This window comes from Macrobrachium nipponense, chromosome 22, assembly GCF_015104395.2.
Source record: "Macrobrachium nipponense isolate FS-2020 chromosome 22, ASM1510439v2, whole genome shotgun sequence".
Classification (NCBI taxonomy): domain Eukaryota; kingdom Metazoa; phylum Arthropoda; class Malacostraca; order Decapoda; family Palaemonidae; genus Macrobrachium; species Macrobrachium nipponense.
The window spans coordinates 53,952,198-53,967,495 of NC_087213.1; the positions used below are offsets into that span (position 1 = coordinate 53,952,198).

At 42.2% G+C, this 15,298-nt stretch overlaps 1 protein-coding gene across 2 annotated transcripts in view; it reads right to left on the reverse strand.

Moving 5' to 3' along the window:
* Positions 1-15,298, reverse strand: part of LOC135198657 (chondroitinase-AC-like) — a 36,698-nt gene that overhangs the window by 14,810 nt on the left and 6,590 nt on the right. For both annotated transcript variants that reach the window (XM_064226448.1, XM_064226447.1), the window contains exons 4-6: positions 13,926-14,034; positions 12,421-12,485; positions 1,592-1,733 (exon numbers count right to left, since the gene is read on the reverse strand). In XM_064226448.1, coding sequence (XP_064082518.1) covers positions 1,592-1,733; positions 12,421-12,485; positions 13,926-14,034 — 316 coding nt within the window. The remainder of the gene's footprint in view (positions 1-1,591; positions 1,734-12,420; positions 12,486-13,925; positions 14,035-15,298) is intronic.

Below are 15,298 nucleotides of genomic sequence, written 5' to 3' on the forward strand. Positions count from 1 at the left end.
GAGATATCTGAATGTATGGTGGAACAGTAAAACGATAGACACTATGATTTATGGAAAACGACTGTTTGCATTTGGTTGGTTACCTTCTTCGTAATCCTCATTTGGACTCAGGGTATCAGCAATATAGTACTTGTATTACGAAGGTGAATATATGGCCACCACGGAAATTCGTTTGTCACGGAACTTTTTCAACTTTTTAAGCCATGAGAAAGCCGCCAATTACCTTCAGATTGGTTTGAATAGGTAACTGGTTATAGTTACTCTGTGTTACAAATAAAAATTGAGCCTTTCTACAGGACATTTATTAGAGTTAAACCCTTGATTATACCGATGCACATATAACAGTCGCTTTACCGTAAATCCTAGTGTCTATCGTCTTACTGCTCCATCGTACATTCAGATATCTCTCACTCTAATAACAATTTATAGTAGGTACCACTACCACAACACACAGATGGGCGGATCTGTGCATAAATAAACCAGTCAACTAGCAGGTAACAACCGAGTGAATCGTTAGATATAAACACCAATGCAAACTATTATTAGATAGATAGAAAAAATCATACAAAATATGTTTAAACTGAAGTAACATTCAGAGAGAGAGAGAAAGGAGCGGATCAATGCATAAATAAATCAGTCAACTGGCAGCTAACAACCGACTGGATCGTTAGATATATATATACAACAATGTATATTATTAGATAGATAGATATATAGATAGATAGATATATAGAAAAATCATGCAAAATAAGTTTAAACTGAAGCAGCTTTCAGAGAGAGAGAAAAGGGAAGATGAGGGAAGGAAGAAGGACGGGGGTGGCGGTGGAGGTGGGGGGAGAGGGTAGGCGGAGCTTTTTACTGTTGTGTTCGTATCCATTTCTGGCTAATGGAGTTTTTGCCTCTTGGTACAGGGACAAGTGTCTTTATTATTTACAATTAGTGATTCACGATATCCTTATAAATTACGGCACTGGGTGTAATACACTACAGCAAAATCTCGTTCTGATACGAGTGTTTGTTATACAGTTATTGTCAAAAAACGTGCTTGCACTGTCTCTGAAACCCATAGTAAGTACATGATACGACACCTCTCAGGACAAGAGGCCAAACGGGACATCGAGTTGATCCATTTTCGACGATTAGATTTAGGTTAGAACCAGCTGACCGAGCTCGATTACATAATATAAGTTACTATGAATAACACCCACTCCAATAACATGAAGATGAGTCTGAGAAAAGGCAGCTAGAAGGGTGTAACCACAGCAGGAGGACTGACTATACTCGGTTATTTTCCATCTGACCACCCGCCTGTGGTGCTCGCGCATGGTAACACTGCGTCCCGGGATTTAAATAGTTATGCTATGTGTAAGTTTTGGGTAAATGAAAGGATGTCTGTGTATACATTTGCATACAGTAAATTATTAAAACAATTTTCAGTTACAAATGTACACCAAGATATCCTTTCATTTCACTCAAACTTCACATAACGTAACTATTTAAAGCCTAGGACGCAGTGTTACCATGCGCGACCACCACAGGCGGATGGACAGATGGAAAAAACCGAGTATAGTAGTCCCAGTCAGTCACTCACCTGACTCCGTTGCCTCTGTAGGGGTCCCTCTCGGCCAGTTCCTTGTGGAGCTTGACCCCAACTTCCTTGTGGACATGGCTGTACGTCCCTCGGACCAGGCCCTCGACCTCACCCAGCATCGCCCTGGGACCGAAATTGCCCCCTGTCATTAATAATAATAATGATAATATTAATGATAATAACAATAATAGTTGCATAAGTCTTAAAATGGAGAGAAAAGTCCACAGTTACTTATGTATACATTCTATACTTAATAATAATAATAATAAAAATAATAATAATAATAATATATACCGTAGGACCCCCGTAAGAACTTATTAGTTCCACAACACCTGGCCGACGATGTCCTTCTGAGTTTAAGGACGAAACGTTGCTAAAAGAAGAAGAAGAAGAAGAAGACGAGAGAGAGAGATAGAGATAGAGAGAGAGATATAGGAGCAGCAGCAGCAGACACCACTGAGAAAAGATATCCATATTAGGTCATTTAGTATCTTTTGTCAATTAGGCTTAAGATACGATTTGTACTGCATTTTTTACAAAATAATAATAATAATAATAATAATAATAATAATAATAATAATAATAATAATAATAATAATAATAATAATAATAATAATAATAATAATAATAATAATAATAATAATAATAATAATAATATATTCTTTCCTGACACTATCAGGAAAGAATATATGCAGAGACTCAAGGCGATACTCAAGTCAAAACTCAACGCCGGAAATATGATAATAGCCATAAACACATGGGCAGTGTCAGTAATCAGATACAGTGCAGGAATAGTCGAATGGACGAAGGCAGAACTCCGCAGCATAGACCAGAAAACAAGGAAACATATGACAATACACAAAGCACTGCACCCAAGAGCAAATACGGACAGACTATACATAACACGAAAGGAAGGAGGGAGGGGACTACTAAGCATAGAGGACTGCGTCAACATAAAAAACAGAGCACTGGGGCAATATATGAAAACCAGTGAAGACGAGTGGCTCAAGAGTGCATGGGAAGAAGGACTGATAAAAGTAGACGAAGACCCAGAAATATACAGAGACAGGAGAATGACAAGCAGAACAGAGGAATGGCACAACAAACCAATGCACGGACAATACATGAGACAGACTAAAGAACTAGCCAGCGATAACACATGGCAATGGCTACTGAGGGGAGAGCTAAAGAAGGAAACTGAAGGAATGATAACAGTGGCACAAGATCAGGCCCTAAGAACCAGATATGTTCAAAGAACGATAGATGGAAATAACATCTCTCCCATATGTAGGAAGTGCAAAACGAAAAATGAAACCATAAACCACATAGCAAGCGAATGTCCGGCACTTGCACAGAACCAGTACAAAAAGAGGCATGAATCAGTGGCAAAAGCCCTCCATTGGAGCCTGTGCAAGAAACATCAGCTACTTTGTAGTAATAAGTGGTACGAGCACCAACCTGAGGGAGTGATAGAAAACGATCAGGCAAAGATCCTCTGGGACTATGGTATCAGAACAGATAGGGTGATACGTGCAAATAGACCAGACGTGACGTTGATTGACAAAATCAAGAAGAAAGTATCACTCACTGATGTTGCAATACCATAGGACACCAGAGTTGAAGAGAAAGAAAGGGAAAAAATGGATAAGTACCAAGACCTGAAAATAGAAATAAGAAGGATATGGGATATGCCAGTGGAAATTGTACCCATAATCATAGGAACACTAGGCACGATCCCAAGATCCCTGAAAAGGAATCTGGGAAAAACTAGAGGCTGAAGTAGCTCAGGACTCATGCAGAAGAGTGGGATCCTAGAAACGGCGCACATAGTAAGAAAAGTGATGGACTCCTAAGGAGGCAGGGTGCAACCCAGAACCCCACACTGTAAATACCACCCAGTCGAATTGGAGGACTGTGATAGACCAAAAAAAATAATAATAAAATAATAATAATAATAATAATAATAATAATAATAATAATAATAATAATATATGTGTGCCGTGGAGGAGTGGGTTAGGCCGTCAATGGACTTGAGTCAAGTTAAGCAACATTGGGACTGGTCAGTCGTTGGATGGGTGACCGCTCTCCTCGGCGTTGATTCCTTGGGAAAGGATCTTTCCCATAATTTCCTCAGTCTACTCAGCTGTAAATGAGTACCTATCCCTGATGGGGTAGGGTCCAGCTATGGGTTAAATAGTAAAACTCAGCAATGATGGAAAGAAATGAAGGAATAAACGACAACGACGTAAATGGAACCTCTGGCAACAGAGGAGCTTCGTCCGGCAACCAGGTATTCAACCCAATTGAAGGGGAAGACGGTCAGGTACCTGGAGGTCGTCATCCAGCAACTGATCACCACAACGACAGTAATCAACAGCCTGAGATTGGAGCTACGGAAGAAAAAAAGGAAGAAATGGACAAGAGAAGAAAATAAGTTAATATGGAGATGCTACATCAGAAGCAACCCGACGGAGAGAGGATATAGAAGGAGATTGGTCAACATCTGGAATGAGAGGAATAACACCCCCCAAACAGAGCAGAGGCTGGCAGACCAAGTAAGGAACATAAAGAAAAACAACTGGCTCTCCCCAACAGAAAGAGAAGAACTGGAAAGGGAAATGTCACACGACAACGAATTACACGAAGACGAACTGAGAGACGATGCCACAGAAGACGACAGGGAGGATGAGGTATCAAACGACACACGAAGAAACACCGACGAAGTAACAGAGAGGACGGAATGGGTAGAAAAGATTAGACAATGGATGGAGCCAGATACAGAGAGAACAAAGATCCCATCCATGAAAGCCTACAACACCAAAAAATTAAGGGAGAAAACAAGTGAGGTCAATGAAATAATGGGCATAATCCACACCACCAGTATCACAGAAACAAATAACTTGACATATGCAGGAGCAAGATTAGTAGCAGAACTGATGGGGATTCGAACACCAACACCACCAGCACAACCAACCCAACAGAAACCAAAACAGCAACCTCCTTGGAAAAGGCGACTGGAAAAGCAAATCATGGTGATGAGATCTGACTTGAGTAAACTGAAAGAGATGGCAGAAAAAAGGCTAAGAAGCAAGAAAACAAGGGAGGAACTCAACGAGAAATACAAAGTACAAGAGAGGGGACTAAACCCCAAAACAACACAATAGAAGATGTAAAAAACAGAGGCTTAAGGCCAAAAGCACATAAGATCCAACGGTACATGAACAGGAATAAGGGATACCAACAGAACAAACTATTCGGAACCACCAGAAAAAGACTATACAGCCAACTAAGAGGGGAAGACAACCACCCAGAAATTCCTGAAACCGAACCAAGTAAGAGACTCTGGGAAAACATATGGAGCAATCCGGTATCACACAACAAACATGCAACATGGCTCCAGGAAGTCAAGGAAGAAGAAACAGGGAGAATAAAACAAAGATTCACAGACATCACGACAGACACAGTCAGACAACCACCACTAAAGAAAATGCCAAACTGGAAAGCCCCAGGTCCCGATGAAGTCCATGGATACTGGCTCAAAAACTTCAAGGCCCTACACCCCACGAATAGCAGAACAACTCCAGCATTGTATTCTCAAATCACCATGCACCCAAATGGATGACCACAGGAAGAACATCCTTAGTACAAAAAGACAAGAGTAAGGGAAATAGCCAGTAACTACAGGCCTATCACCTGCCTACCAATAATGTGGAAGTTACTAACCAGGTATCATCAGTGAAAGGCTATACAACTACCTAGAGGAGACAAACACATCCCCCACCAACAGAAAGGCTGCAGAAGGAAGTGTAGGGGCACAAAAGACCAGCTCCTGATAGACAAAATGGTAATGAAGAACAGTAGGAGAAGGAAAACCAACCTAAGCATGGCATGGATAGACTATAAAGAAAGCCTTCGACATGATACACACACATGGTTAATAGAATGCCTGAAAATATATGGGGCAGAGGAAAACACCATCAGCTTCCTCAAAAATACAATGCGCAATTGGAATACAATACTTACAAGCTCTGGAATAAGACTAGCAGAGGTTAATATCAGGAGAGGGGTCTTCCAGGGCGACGCACTGTCCCCACTACTCTTCGTAGTAGCCATGATTCCCATGACAAAAGTACTACAGAAGATGGATGCCAGGTACCAACTCAAGAAAAGAGGCAACAGAATCAACCATCTGATGTTCATGGACGACATCAAGCTGTATTGTAAGAGCATCAAGGAAATGAATACCCTAATCCAGACTGTAAGGATTGTATCTGGGGACATCAGGATGGAGTTTGGAATAGAAAAATGCGCCTTAGTCAACATACAAAAGGGCAAAGTAACGAGAAACTGAAGGGATAAAGCTACAGATGGGAGCAACATCAAACACAGATGAGACAGGATACAAATACCTGGGAATAATGGAAGGAGGGGATATAAAACACCAAGAGATGAAGGACACAATAAGGAAAGAATATATGCAGAGACTCAAAGCGATACTCAAGTCAAAACTCAATGCCGGAAATATGATAAAAGCCATAAACACATGGGCAGTGCCAGTAATCAGATACAGCGCAGGAATAGTGGAATGGACGAAGGCAGAACTCCGCAGCATAGATCAGAAAACCAGGAAACATATGACAATACACAAAGCACTACACCCAAGAGCAAATACGGACAGACTATACATAACACAAAAGAAAGGAGGGAGAGGACTACTAAGTATAGAGGACTGCGTCAACATTGAAAACAGAGCACTGGGGCAATATCTGAAAACCAGTGAAGACGAGTGGCTAAAGAGTGCATGGGAAGAAGGACTAATAAAAGTAGACGAAGACCCAGAAATATACAGAGACAGGAGAATGACAGACAGAACAGAGGACTGGCACAACAAACCAATGCACGGACAATACATGAGACAGAATAAAGAAATAGCCAGTGATGACACATGGCAATGGCTACTGAGGGATAGCTAAGAAGGAAACTGAAGGAATGATAAACAGCACAAGATCAGGCCCTAGAACCAGATATGTTCAAAGAACGATGAGAAATAACATCTCTCCATAGTAGGAAGTGCAAAACGAAAAATGAAACCATAAACCACATAGCAAGCGAATGCCCGGCACTTGCACAGAACCAGTACAAAAAGAGGCATGATTCAGTGGCATAAGCCCTCCACTGGAGCCTGTGCAAGAAACATCAGCTACCTTGCAGTAATAAGTGTACGAGCACCAACCTGAGAGTGATAGAAAACGATCAGGCAAAGATCCTCTTGGACTATGGTTATCAGGACGGATAGGGTGATACGTGCAAACAGACCAGACGTGACGTTGATTGACAAAGTCAAGAAGAAAGTATCCACTCATTGATGTCGCAATACCATGGGACACCAGAGTTGAAGAAGAGAAAAGAAAGGGAAAAAATGGATAAGTATCAAGATCTGAAAATAGAAATAAGAAGGATATGGGACATGCCAGTGGAAATCGTACCCATAATCATAGGAGCACTAGGCACGATCCCAAGATCCCTGAAAAGGAATCTAGAAAAACTAGAGGCTGAAGTAGCTCCAGGACTCATGCAGAAGAGTGTGATCCTAGCAAAACGGCACATATAGTAAGGAGAGTGATGGACTCCTAAGGAGGCAGGATGCCAACCCGGAACCCCACACTATAAATACCACCCAGTCGAATTGGAGGACTGTGATAGAGCAAAAAAAGAAAAAGAAAAAGAAAAAAAAACAATAATAATAATAATAATAATAATAATAATAATAATAATAATAAAAATAATATTTCGGAAGGAGACCCTCTCGTAGACAAGTTTTGTTAGAAATGATTGCTGCTTCAGCACTATTAATCTTGTAGAGTCTCTTATCTATTTTTCTGATAACGGCTTTCTCGTTGTTGCTTAACTGGCAAGCAACGCACCAAAGGGCATGGTGAAATTCGGTTGAGTCATTTGGTTTATTATTGCTTATACAATTCTTTCTCTCTCTCTCTCTCTCTCTCTCTCTCTCTCTCTCTCTCTCTCTCTTTCTCTCTCTCTCTCTCCAACGCGACGTTTCCTCCTGATCTGCAGGACATTATCAAACGATGACTGCTAAGGGACTGAATTCGAGTTGTTGTTTAAGATTAAGCTGGCTTTATGCCAGCACGGGCTCTTGCTCACAGAGCAGCCCGTAGGGAATGAATTCGAGTGGCGAGTCCTTCTCAAATCGTGCTGTTGCGGGCTTTAGAGTAAGGCATAGAGAACCTCTCCGGCAGGTCGAGTTTTCATTGGTTCCTGAGAAGGTGACTCATACGGTGAGCGTTTACGAGTCTTGCAGACCTTCTTAGGCGGGGGTTATCACTGGGAGCCTCTTGATTGGCTTCTACCTGAGAAACGCCTGGAGATCGAGATGCTCCTCGACTCGATTCAGCAGTTGGAAGCCAAGAAGATCCTGACAACAATGGACATCCCTTCAACCTCTTCTGCTAGCAGAGGCCCTTACGGACAGGGGGTCATACTTGAGCCGTATCTACACCAAAGAGATGAAAGAGGCAGCATCAGATCTGAAGAAGAAAGAAGACATCATAAGGCGTGCAGACAAGACAGCCGCATTCATGCTCATCAGCACCTCGGAATACTTCGAGAAACTCGACACCATCTTGTCTGATGTCTCCAAGTTCGAGTGACTTATGAAGAACCCGACAGAAGACATCAAAAGCGACGCCAACCGGGTCATCACGGCCGTGAATGCCGCTACGAATGCCACACACTTTCCGCCCATCCAAGGTGACTACAGCCTAGGCTACCTATACGGGAACGTGAAGACCCACAAGGAAGGCAACCCCTTACGACTGATCATCAGCCAAACGCCCGCCCCGACTTATGCCCTGGCCAAACGGCTTAATAAAATTCTTAATCTATATATCCCCTCCAGGTACTGCCTCACCTCATCGGTGGAATTTTTGGAGAAGATCCGCGACTCCTCAAGTGCGGGAACCATGGCGTCCTTAGATGTTGAGTCCCTAGGATGTCTGTAGGAAGAGAGCCCCTTTCACCACCCACCGAGGACAGATGTACCGCCAAAAGGACGGCGTAGCGATGGGGTCCCCCTTAGGAGTCCTCTTCGCTAACTTCTACATGGGAAAAGTGGAAGAAAGGGTCTTCTCGCAACATAGATGTCCCCGCACATGCGGATGCTATATCGGTGACATCTTCATGCAAGCTGACTCCGAGGATGAGGTAGAAGCCCTTCAACAGCAGTTCCTGCGTCACAGCGCAATCAACTTCACCGTCAAGTACAGCAGCAACGACCGGTTCCCATTCCTCGACGTCCTTATCACGAAGACGAATCAAAAGCTAGCGACAACAGTCTACACCAAGTCTATGAACCTTGGAATTTGTCTAAATGGAGATAGCGGGTGTCCTGCGCGGTTCAAGACCACCACTGTCTGGGCCTTCGTCAGGAGGGCCCTCTTGCACTGTTCAATGTGGCAGGACACGCACCTCGAACTCGATTGAGCATCCCAGATACTGCTAATAATGGGTACTCAAATAAACTTGTAAACCGAGGAACATGAGCCGCCCTTGACAGGTGGTACATGACGGAGGAAGAGAGAAGGAACATCCCACCCCAGAGGATATAAAACTTTTCTACAAAGCCTTCATGCACCACCAATACAAGGAGGACGAAGCAGCCATGAAGAAAATAATAGAGGAACACATCCGCCCTGTGGAGGAAGGGAAGAGTGTTCCTTATTATTTACTATAAGAATCGGTGTACGAAGAACCTCCTGATGAAGAAGAACCCCTCCCTGCCCGTAGGAGACCCCCTAAACCAGTCCAACATTGTCTACCGATACGTATGCCCCGCCCAAGGATGCTCTGGGATTTACATCGGCATGACAATGATGCACCTGTCTAAAAGGATCTCCTGCCACGCCCAGGAGGGCGCCTTTTTAGGCAGCACGCCCTTGCAGTACACCAGCAAGACATCTCAAGAGACGACATCATCGGAATGTCAAAATCATTGGGAGAGCCCCTGACAAGCGACGTCTGCACCTCCTAGAAGCGCTGTTTATACTAGAGGAAAAGCCTCCCCTTAATACCACCCAAGAAGCGTTCCTGATACAGACGTGTGTGAGGAGGACCGCGCCACTCCCCCCCAACGAAAGTACCAGAGCGCATGAAACAAACACCGGATGTAAAGCACATTATCAGAATAATACCAGGGGTGACGTCACTCAGGTAGAAGCCAATCAAGAGGCTCCCAGTGATACCCCCTGCCTGAGAAGGTCTGCAAGACTCGTAAATGCTCGCCGTATGAGTCACCTTCCCAGGAACCAATGAAAACTCGACCTGCCGGAGAGGTTCTCTATACCGTACTTGAGAGCCCGCAACAGCACGATTTAAGAAGAAGGACTCGCCACACTGCAATCACAGGTGCTTGCAGAATAACATGACATTGTCCTCCTACAGGAAACTCTTGTTAGAGAAACCAATAAATTTTCATTTCAGGGATACACAGTATGCAAACCCCCCCCCCCCCCCCATACACAAATGAAAACAGAGGTTTAATCACCATGGTGAAAGCAACAATTCCATCAGAGAAAATAAGAAACATAGACTGTGGGCAAGGCATTGAAACGCTAAGCATCCGGATAAGACTAGAAAATACCTCACTAGTCATTCACAACATATACAAAGGCCATGACAAAATCCTTGAAGGAGAGAACCTCTTCAGTGCTGCCTCCAGAGAAAACACATTCTTTGCAGGAGACTTCAATGCTCATCATCCATGTCTACGATCCAAACAACATACAAATACAGCAGGCAGACACATATGTAAGTGCTACATAATATAAAATATGGAATGTTATTCCATATATAAAAACTAAAACTATGATTAATTAAAACCAGTAACCCAAGAGGTCAACCAGTTTGCTTGCAGGAATGTGATCAGACCAGATATGATAAAGTAGGCTAAGATGATGTGTAGTATCAGTCAGTGTCTAGTTTACCATCATCTGTGGTCATCAAATCATTTGTTTTGTAAATGGTAATCCAAGCTTCCTGCTTGAGACAACCACAGTGACCTATAACTCAAACGGCCTACATGACTTGTAATCTATGTCATCTGTGTGTATGTTCGTATGTTCGAGCTACTGTCTGCTCACTTTATGATTTGTAAACCAGATTGTAAGTCAGAATTCAATCGGCCATCATCATTAGAAGACCTGTCCAATTTTATCTGATCTTCATTATGTAGACTTACAGAATAGAGATATTTTTGTACTCTGTGTTTCACAATAGAACCTCACATCAGAAAGAAGATACTGAATGAACTTAGAAATTATCATCATGAGTTGGAACATCTCCATCTTCATAACCAAAGAAGATACTGACTTCGTAAGTTATCATCGAAACCCAAGACACTCCAATGAGTATGGAGAGTCATAACAAACCGACCTTAGCGTAAAATTATTGCAGGTCTAAATAACCTCACAGGGCGCCTTATTATACAAAGGTATCAGTCCTACACATACACCTGCTTTTGGAAGAATTTCCTGAAGTAGCACTGCTAAATGACACAAACGAAGCTACTCACCTCCGAGGAGGCAGACTAGACCTGAGCTTCGTATCCCAAAACTTGAAGGAAGAATGTGCATGGAAAGTGCACCCAATACTAACCAATGCACTTGGCAAAAGATAGTAGGTGATCCCAAGCCATATAAGTACTGCGAAAGAATTCCAGAAGAACCTCTAGGACACTACCTCTTAGACTAACCACAAACGGAGCAACTAAGAGATAGGTACATAGGAAATGAACGCACAACCACTCAAATCACAAAGCACATTCTAGCAAACACCCATGAATTGGCAGGTTTCCTATGCTCCTACCCACCACCAAGGTAGGAACAGAACACTACCCTGACTGATAGCACATGGTGCCAACAATCATGACCACTACCCCATCCTACCCTAACTCACATAACATGCAAGACAAAAATACAAACCTCTTTAACAGATATCCCCATTCATCTCTAGCCTCCTTCATCACCCCTCCCCTCACACTCATCACTATCCCTCCACCACACTCACCAGACAACACACACCTAAAGAAACCGGATATGTCTCAGAATTTCACGAGCTATCTTACTGGCTAACTGTGCCTACAACTCAAACCTTCATTCTTCCAATCTGTTGGTCTCTCCTACTTGCCAACACTTACTACTATTGAGCTTTCCCTACGACTGAAGGGTACCTTAGAGTTTAAAGGGTTTCAACCTTGCCCATCATATCCTTCATTCAATATCAAATCACCTTCACCACATCATTCATGTATCGCCAATAAAGTTTCATATCCTGAACTTCTCACATCTCAAACTAATATGACATACGGGCTGCTCTACGAGCAAGAGCCCGTGCTGGCACAAGGCCAGCTTAATCTCAAACAACAACAACAACCACTCGAATTCAGTCCCTTAGCAGCCATCGCTTGATAATGTCCTAAGGATCAGGAGGAAACGTCGCGTTGGAGAGAGAGAGAGAGAGAGAGAGAGAATTGTATAAGCAAGAATTGTATAAGCAATAATTGTATAAACAAGAATTTTATAAGCAATAATTGTATAGGCAATAATAAACCAAATGACTCAACCGAATTTTACCATGTCCTTTGGTGCGTTGCTCGCCAGTATAAGCAACAACGAGAAAGCCGTCATCAGAAAAATAGAGAAGACTCTCTTATAAGATTAATAGTGCTGAAGCAGCAATCATTTTTAACAAAATAATAATAATAATAATAATAATAATAATAATGTAAGTTCATTACAACAACAGTTTCTTACCTGCAAAATGACTGTCTTCTTCTTCATTGGCCCAGACAGGACCCATCGTTGTGTTTACCCAGTACCTGATCAAAACAAAAACCAAAAGAAATGTGTTTAGAAAAAAAAACATAGGAAAAACATTATATAACTGACGATAAATAAAGATGAGTGAAACTTGGATAATGTGACATTACAACTTTATCCAATAAAGGCATTCTTCCGGACTACAGTGATGGTATTTAACCTCATCAGTAATCACGAATGCTACACGTAGAAATGAAGTCAAGAAACTCATATAAATATTTTAGTTTGCCATTAATTAGGTCTGCGTTTTCTTTATTAGCATGTTTTATCATTCAAAGAAGACGGGATTTGAAATGTATTGTAAACTATAATAAATGTTACTTTTAACTTAAGGAATTTCTTGTGTGCTTTCTCTCTCTCTCTCTCTCCAACCTCTCTCTCTCTCTCTCATTCAATCTCACTCTCTCTCTCTCTCACTCATTTTCTTTCTTTCAATCTCTCTATCTCTCAGCTCAATCTCTCTCTCTCCCTCTTTCTCCATCAATCTCTCTCTCTCTCATTTTCTCTCCTTTAATCTCTCTCTCTCTTTCTCACTCAGTCTCTCTTAATCTCTCTCTTTCTCCCTTAATCTCACTTTCTCTCCCTCAATCTCTCATTTTCTCTCCCTCAATCTCTCTTTTTCTCTCCCTAAATCTCTCTCACTTTCTCTCCCTCAATCTCTCAATTTTCTTTTCTCCCTACCTCAAATCTCTCTCTTTCTCCCTTAATCTCCTTTCCTTTTCCCTCCCTCAAATCTTCTCATTTTTCTCTCCTCAATCTCTTCTTTTTTCTCTCCCTAAGTCTGCTCTTTCACTTTCTCCCGCCCTCAATCTCGTTCATTTTCTTCACCTCATCTTCTTTTCTCTCACTCAATCTCTCTCATTTTCTGTCACTGAACCTCTCTCTTGCTCCCTTACTCTCTCTCTTTCTCACCCTTAATCTCTCTCTTTCTCCCTTAATCTCTCTCATTTTCTGTAACTGAACCCCTCTCTTGCTCCCTTACTCTCTCTCTTTCCCTCCCTAAATCTCTCTCTCTCTTTCTCACCCTTAATCTCTCTCTTTCTCCCTTAATCTCTCTCATTTTCTGTCGCTTGAACTCTCTCTTTCTCCCTTAAGCTCTCTCTCTCCCTAAATCTCTCTCACTTTCTATCCCTAAATCTCTCTCTCTAACTTTCTTATTATATCTCTTTCTTAACCTCTTTCTTTCCCTCAATCTCTCTTAACCTCTCTTTCTCTTACTTTCCCTCCCTCTTTCTCCCTCAATGTATCTCTCTCTCATTTTCTTTCTTTCTTCCTCAATCTCTCACTCACTTTCTCTCTTAATCTCTCTCTCTCTCTCTCTCTCTCAATCTGTCTCATTTTCTCTTCCTCAACCTCTCTCTTTCTCTCCCTAAATCTCTCACACTTATTTTCTCTCTCTAAATCTCTCTCTCTCCCTCCCTCTTCCACGTAGTACCCACCTGTCGAGGAAATCCAGAATCAACCGACGGTCGAGAATGCCCGTGGCTAGGACGGCGCCCTTCCACATGTTCAACGGGGCGCCTATCAAGTGGCCCCACCAGTTAGGATCTGCGGGAGGAGGAGAAGGGCGTCTTTCGTTAGTCCTTTAGGACTCTCAACTTGCCAGATTTAAGCCCTAGTTATTTTCGTATAATAATAATAATAATAATAATAATAATAATAATAATAATAATAATAATAATAATAATAATAATAATAATAATAATAAGGGATACCAACAGAACAAACTATTCGGAACCAACCAGAAAAGACTATACAGCCAACTAAGAGGGGAAGACAACCACCCAGAAATTCCTGAAGCCGAACCAAGTAAGAGACTCTGGGAAAACATATGGAGCAATCCGGTATCACACAACAAACATGCAACATGGCTCCAGGAAGTCAAGGAAGAAGAAACAGGGAGAATAAAACAAAGATTCACAGACATCACGACAGACACAGTCAGACACCAACTAAAGAAAATGCCAAACTGGAAAGCCCCAGGTCCCGATGAAGTCCATGGATACTGGCTCAAAAACTTCAAGGCCCTACATCCACGAATAGCAGAACAACTCCAGCATTGTATCTCAAATCACCAAGCACCCAAATGGATGACCACAGGAAGAACATCCTTAGTACAAAAAGACAAGAGTAAGGAAATATAGCCAGTAACTACAGGCCTATCACCTGCCTACCAATAATGTGGAAGTTACTAACAGGTATCATCAGTGAAAGGCTATACAACTACCTAGAGGAGACAAACACCATCCCCTACCAACAGAAAGGCTGCAGAAGGAAGTGTAGGGGCACAAAAGACCAGCTCCTGATAGACAAAATGGTAATGAAGAACAGTAGGAGAAGGAAAACCAACCTAAGCATGGCATGGATAGACTATAAGAAAGCCTTCGACATGATACCACACACTTGGCTAATAGAATGCCTGAAAATATATGGGGCAGAGGAAAATACCATCAGCTTCCTCAAAAATACAATGCGCAACTGGAATACAATACTTACAAGCTCTGGAATAAGACTAGCAGAGGTTAATATCAGGAGAGGGATCTTCCAGGGCGACTCACTGTCCCCACTACTCTTCGTAGTAGCCATGATTCCCATGACAAAAGTACTACAGAAGATGGATGCCGGGTACCAACTCAAGAAAAGAGGCAACAAAATCAACCATCTGATGTTCATGGACGACATCAAGCTGTATGGTAAGAGCATCAAGGAAATAGATACCCTAATCCAGACTGTAAGGATTGTATCTGGGGACATCAGGATGGAGTTTAGAATAGAAAAATGCGCCTTAGTCAACATACAAAAAGGCAAAGTA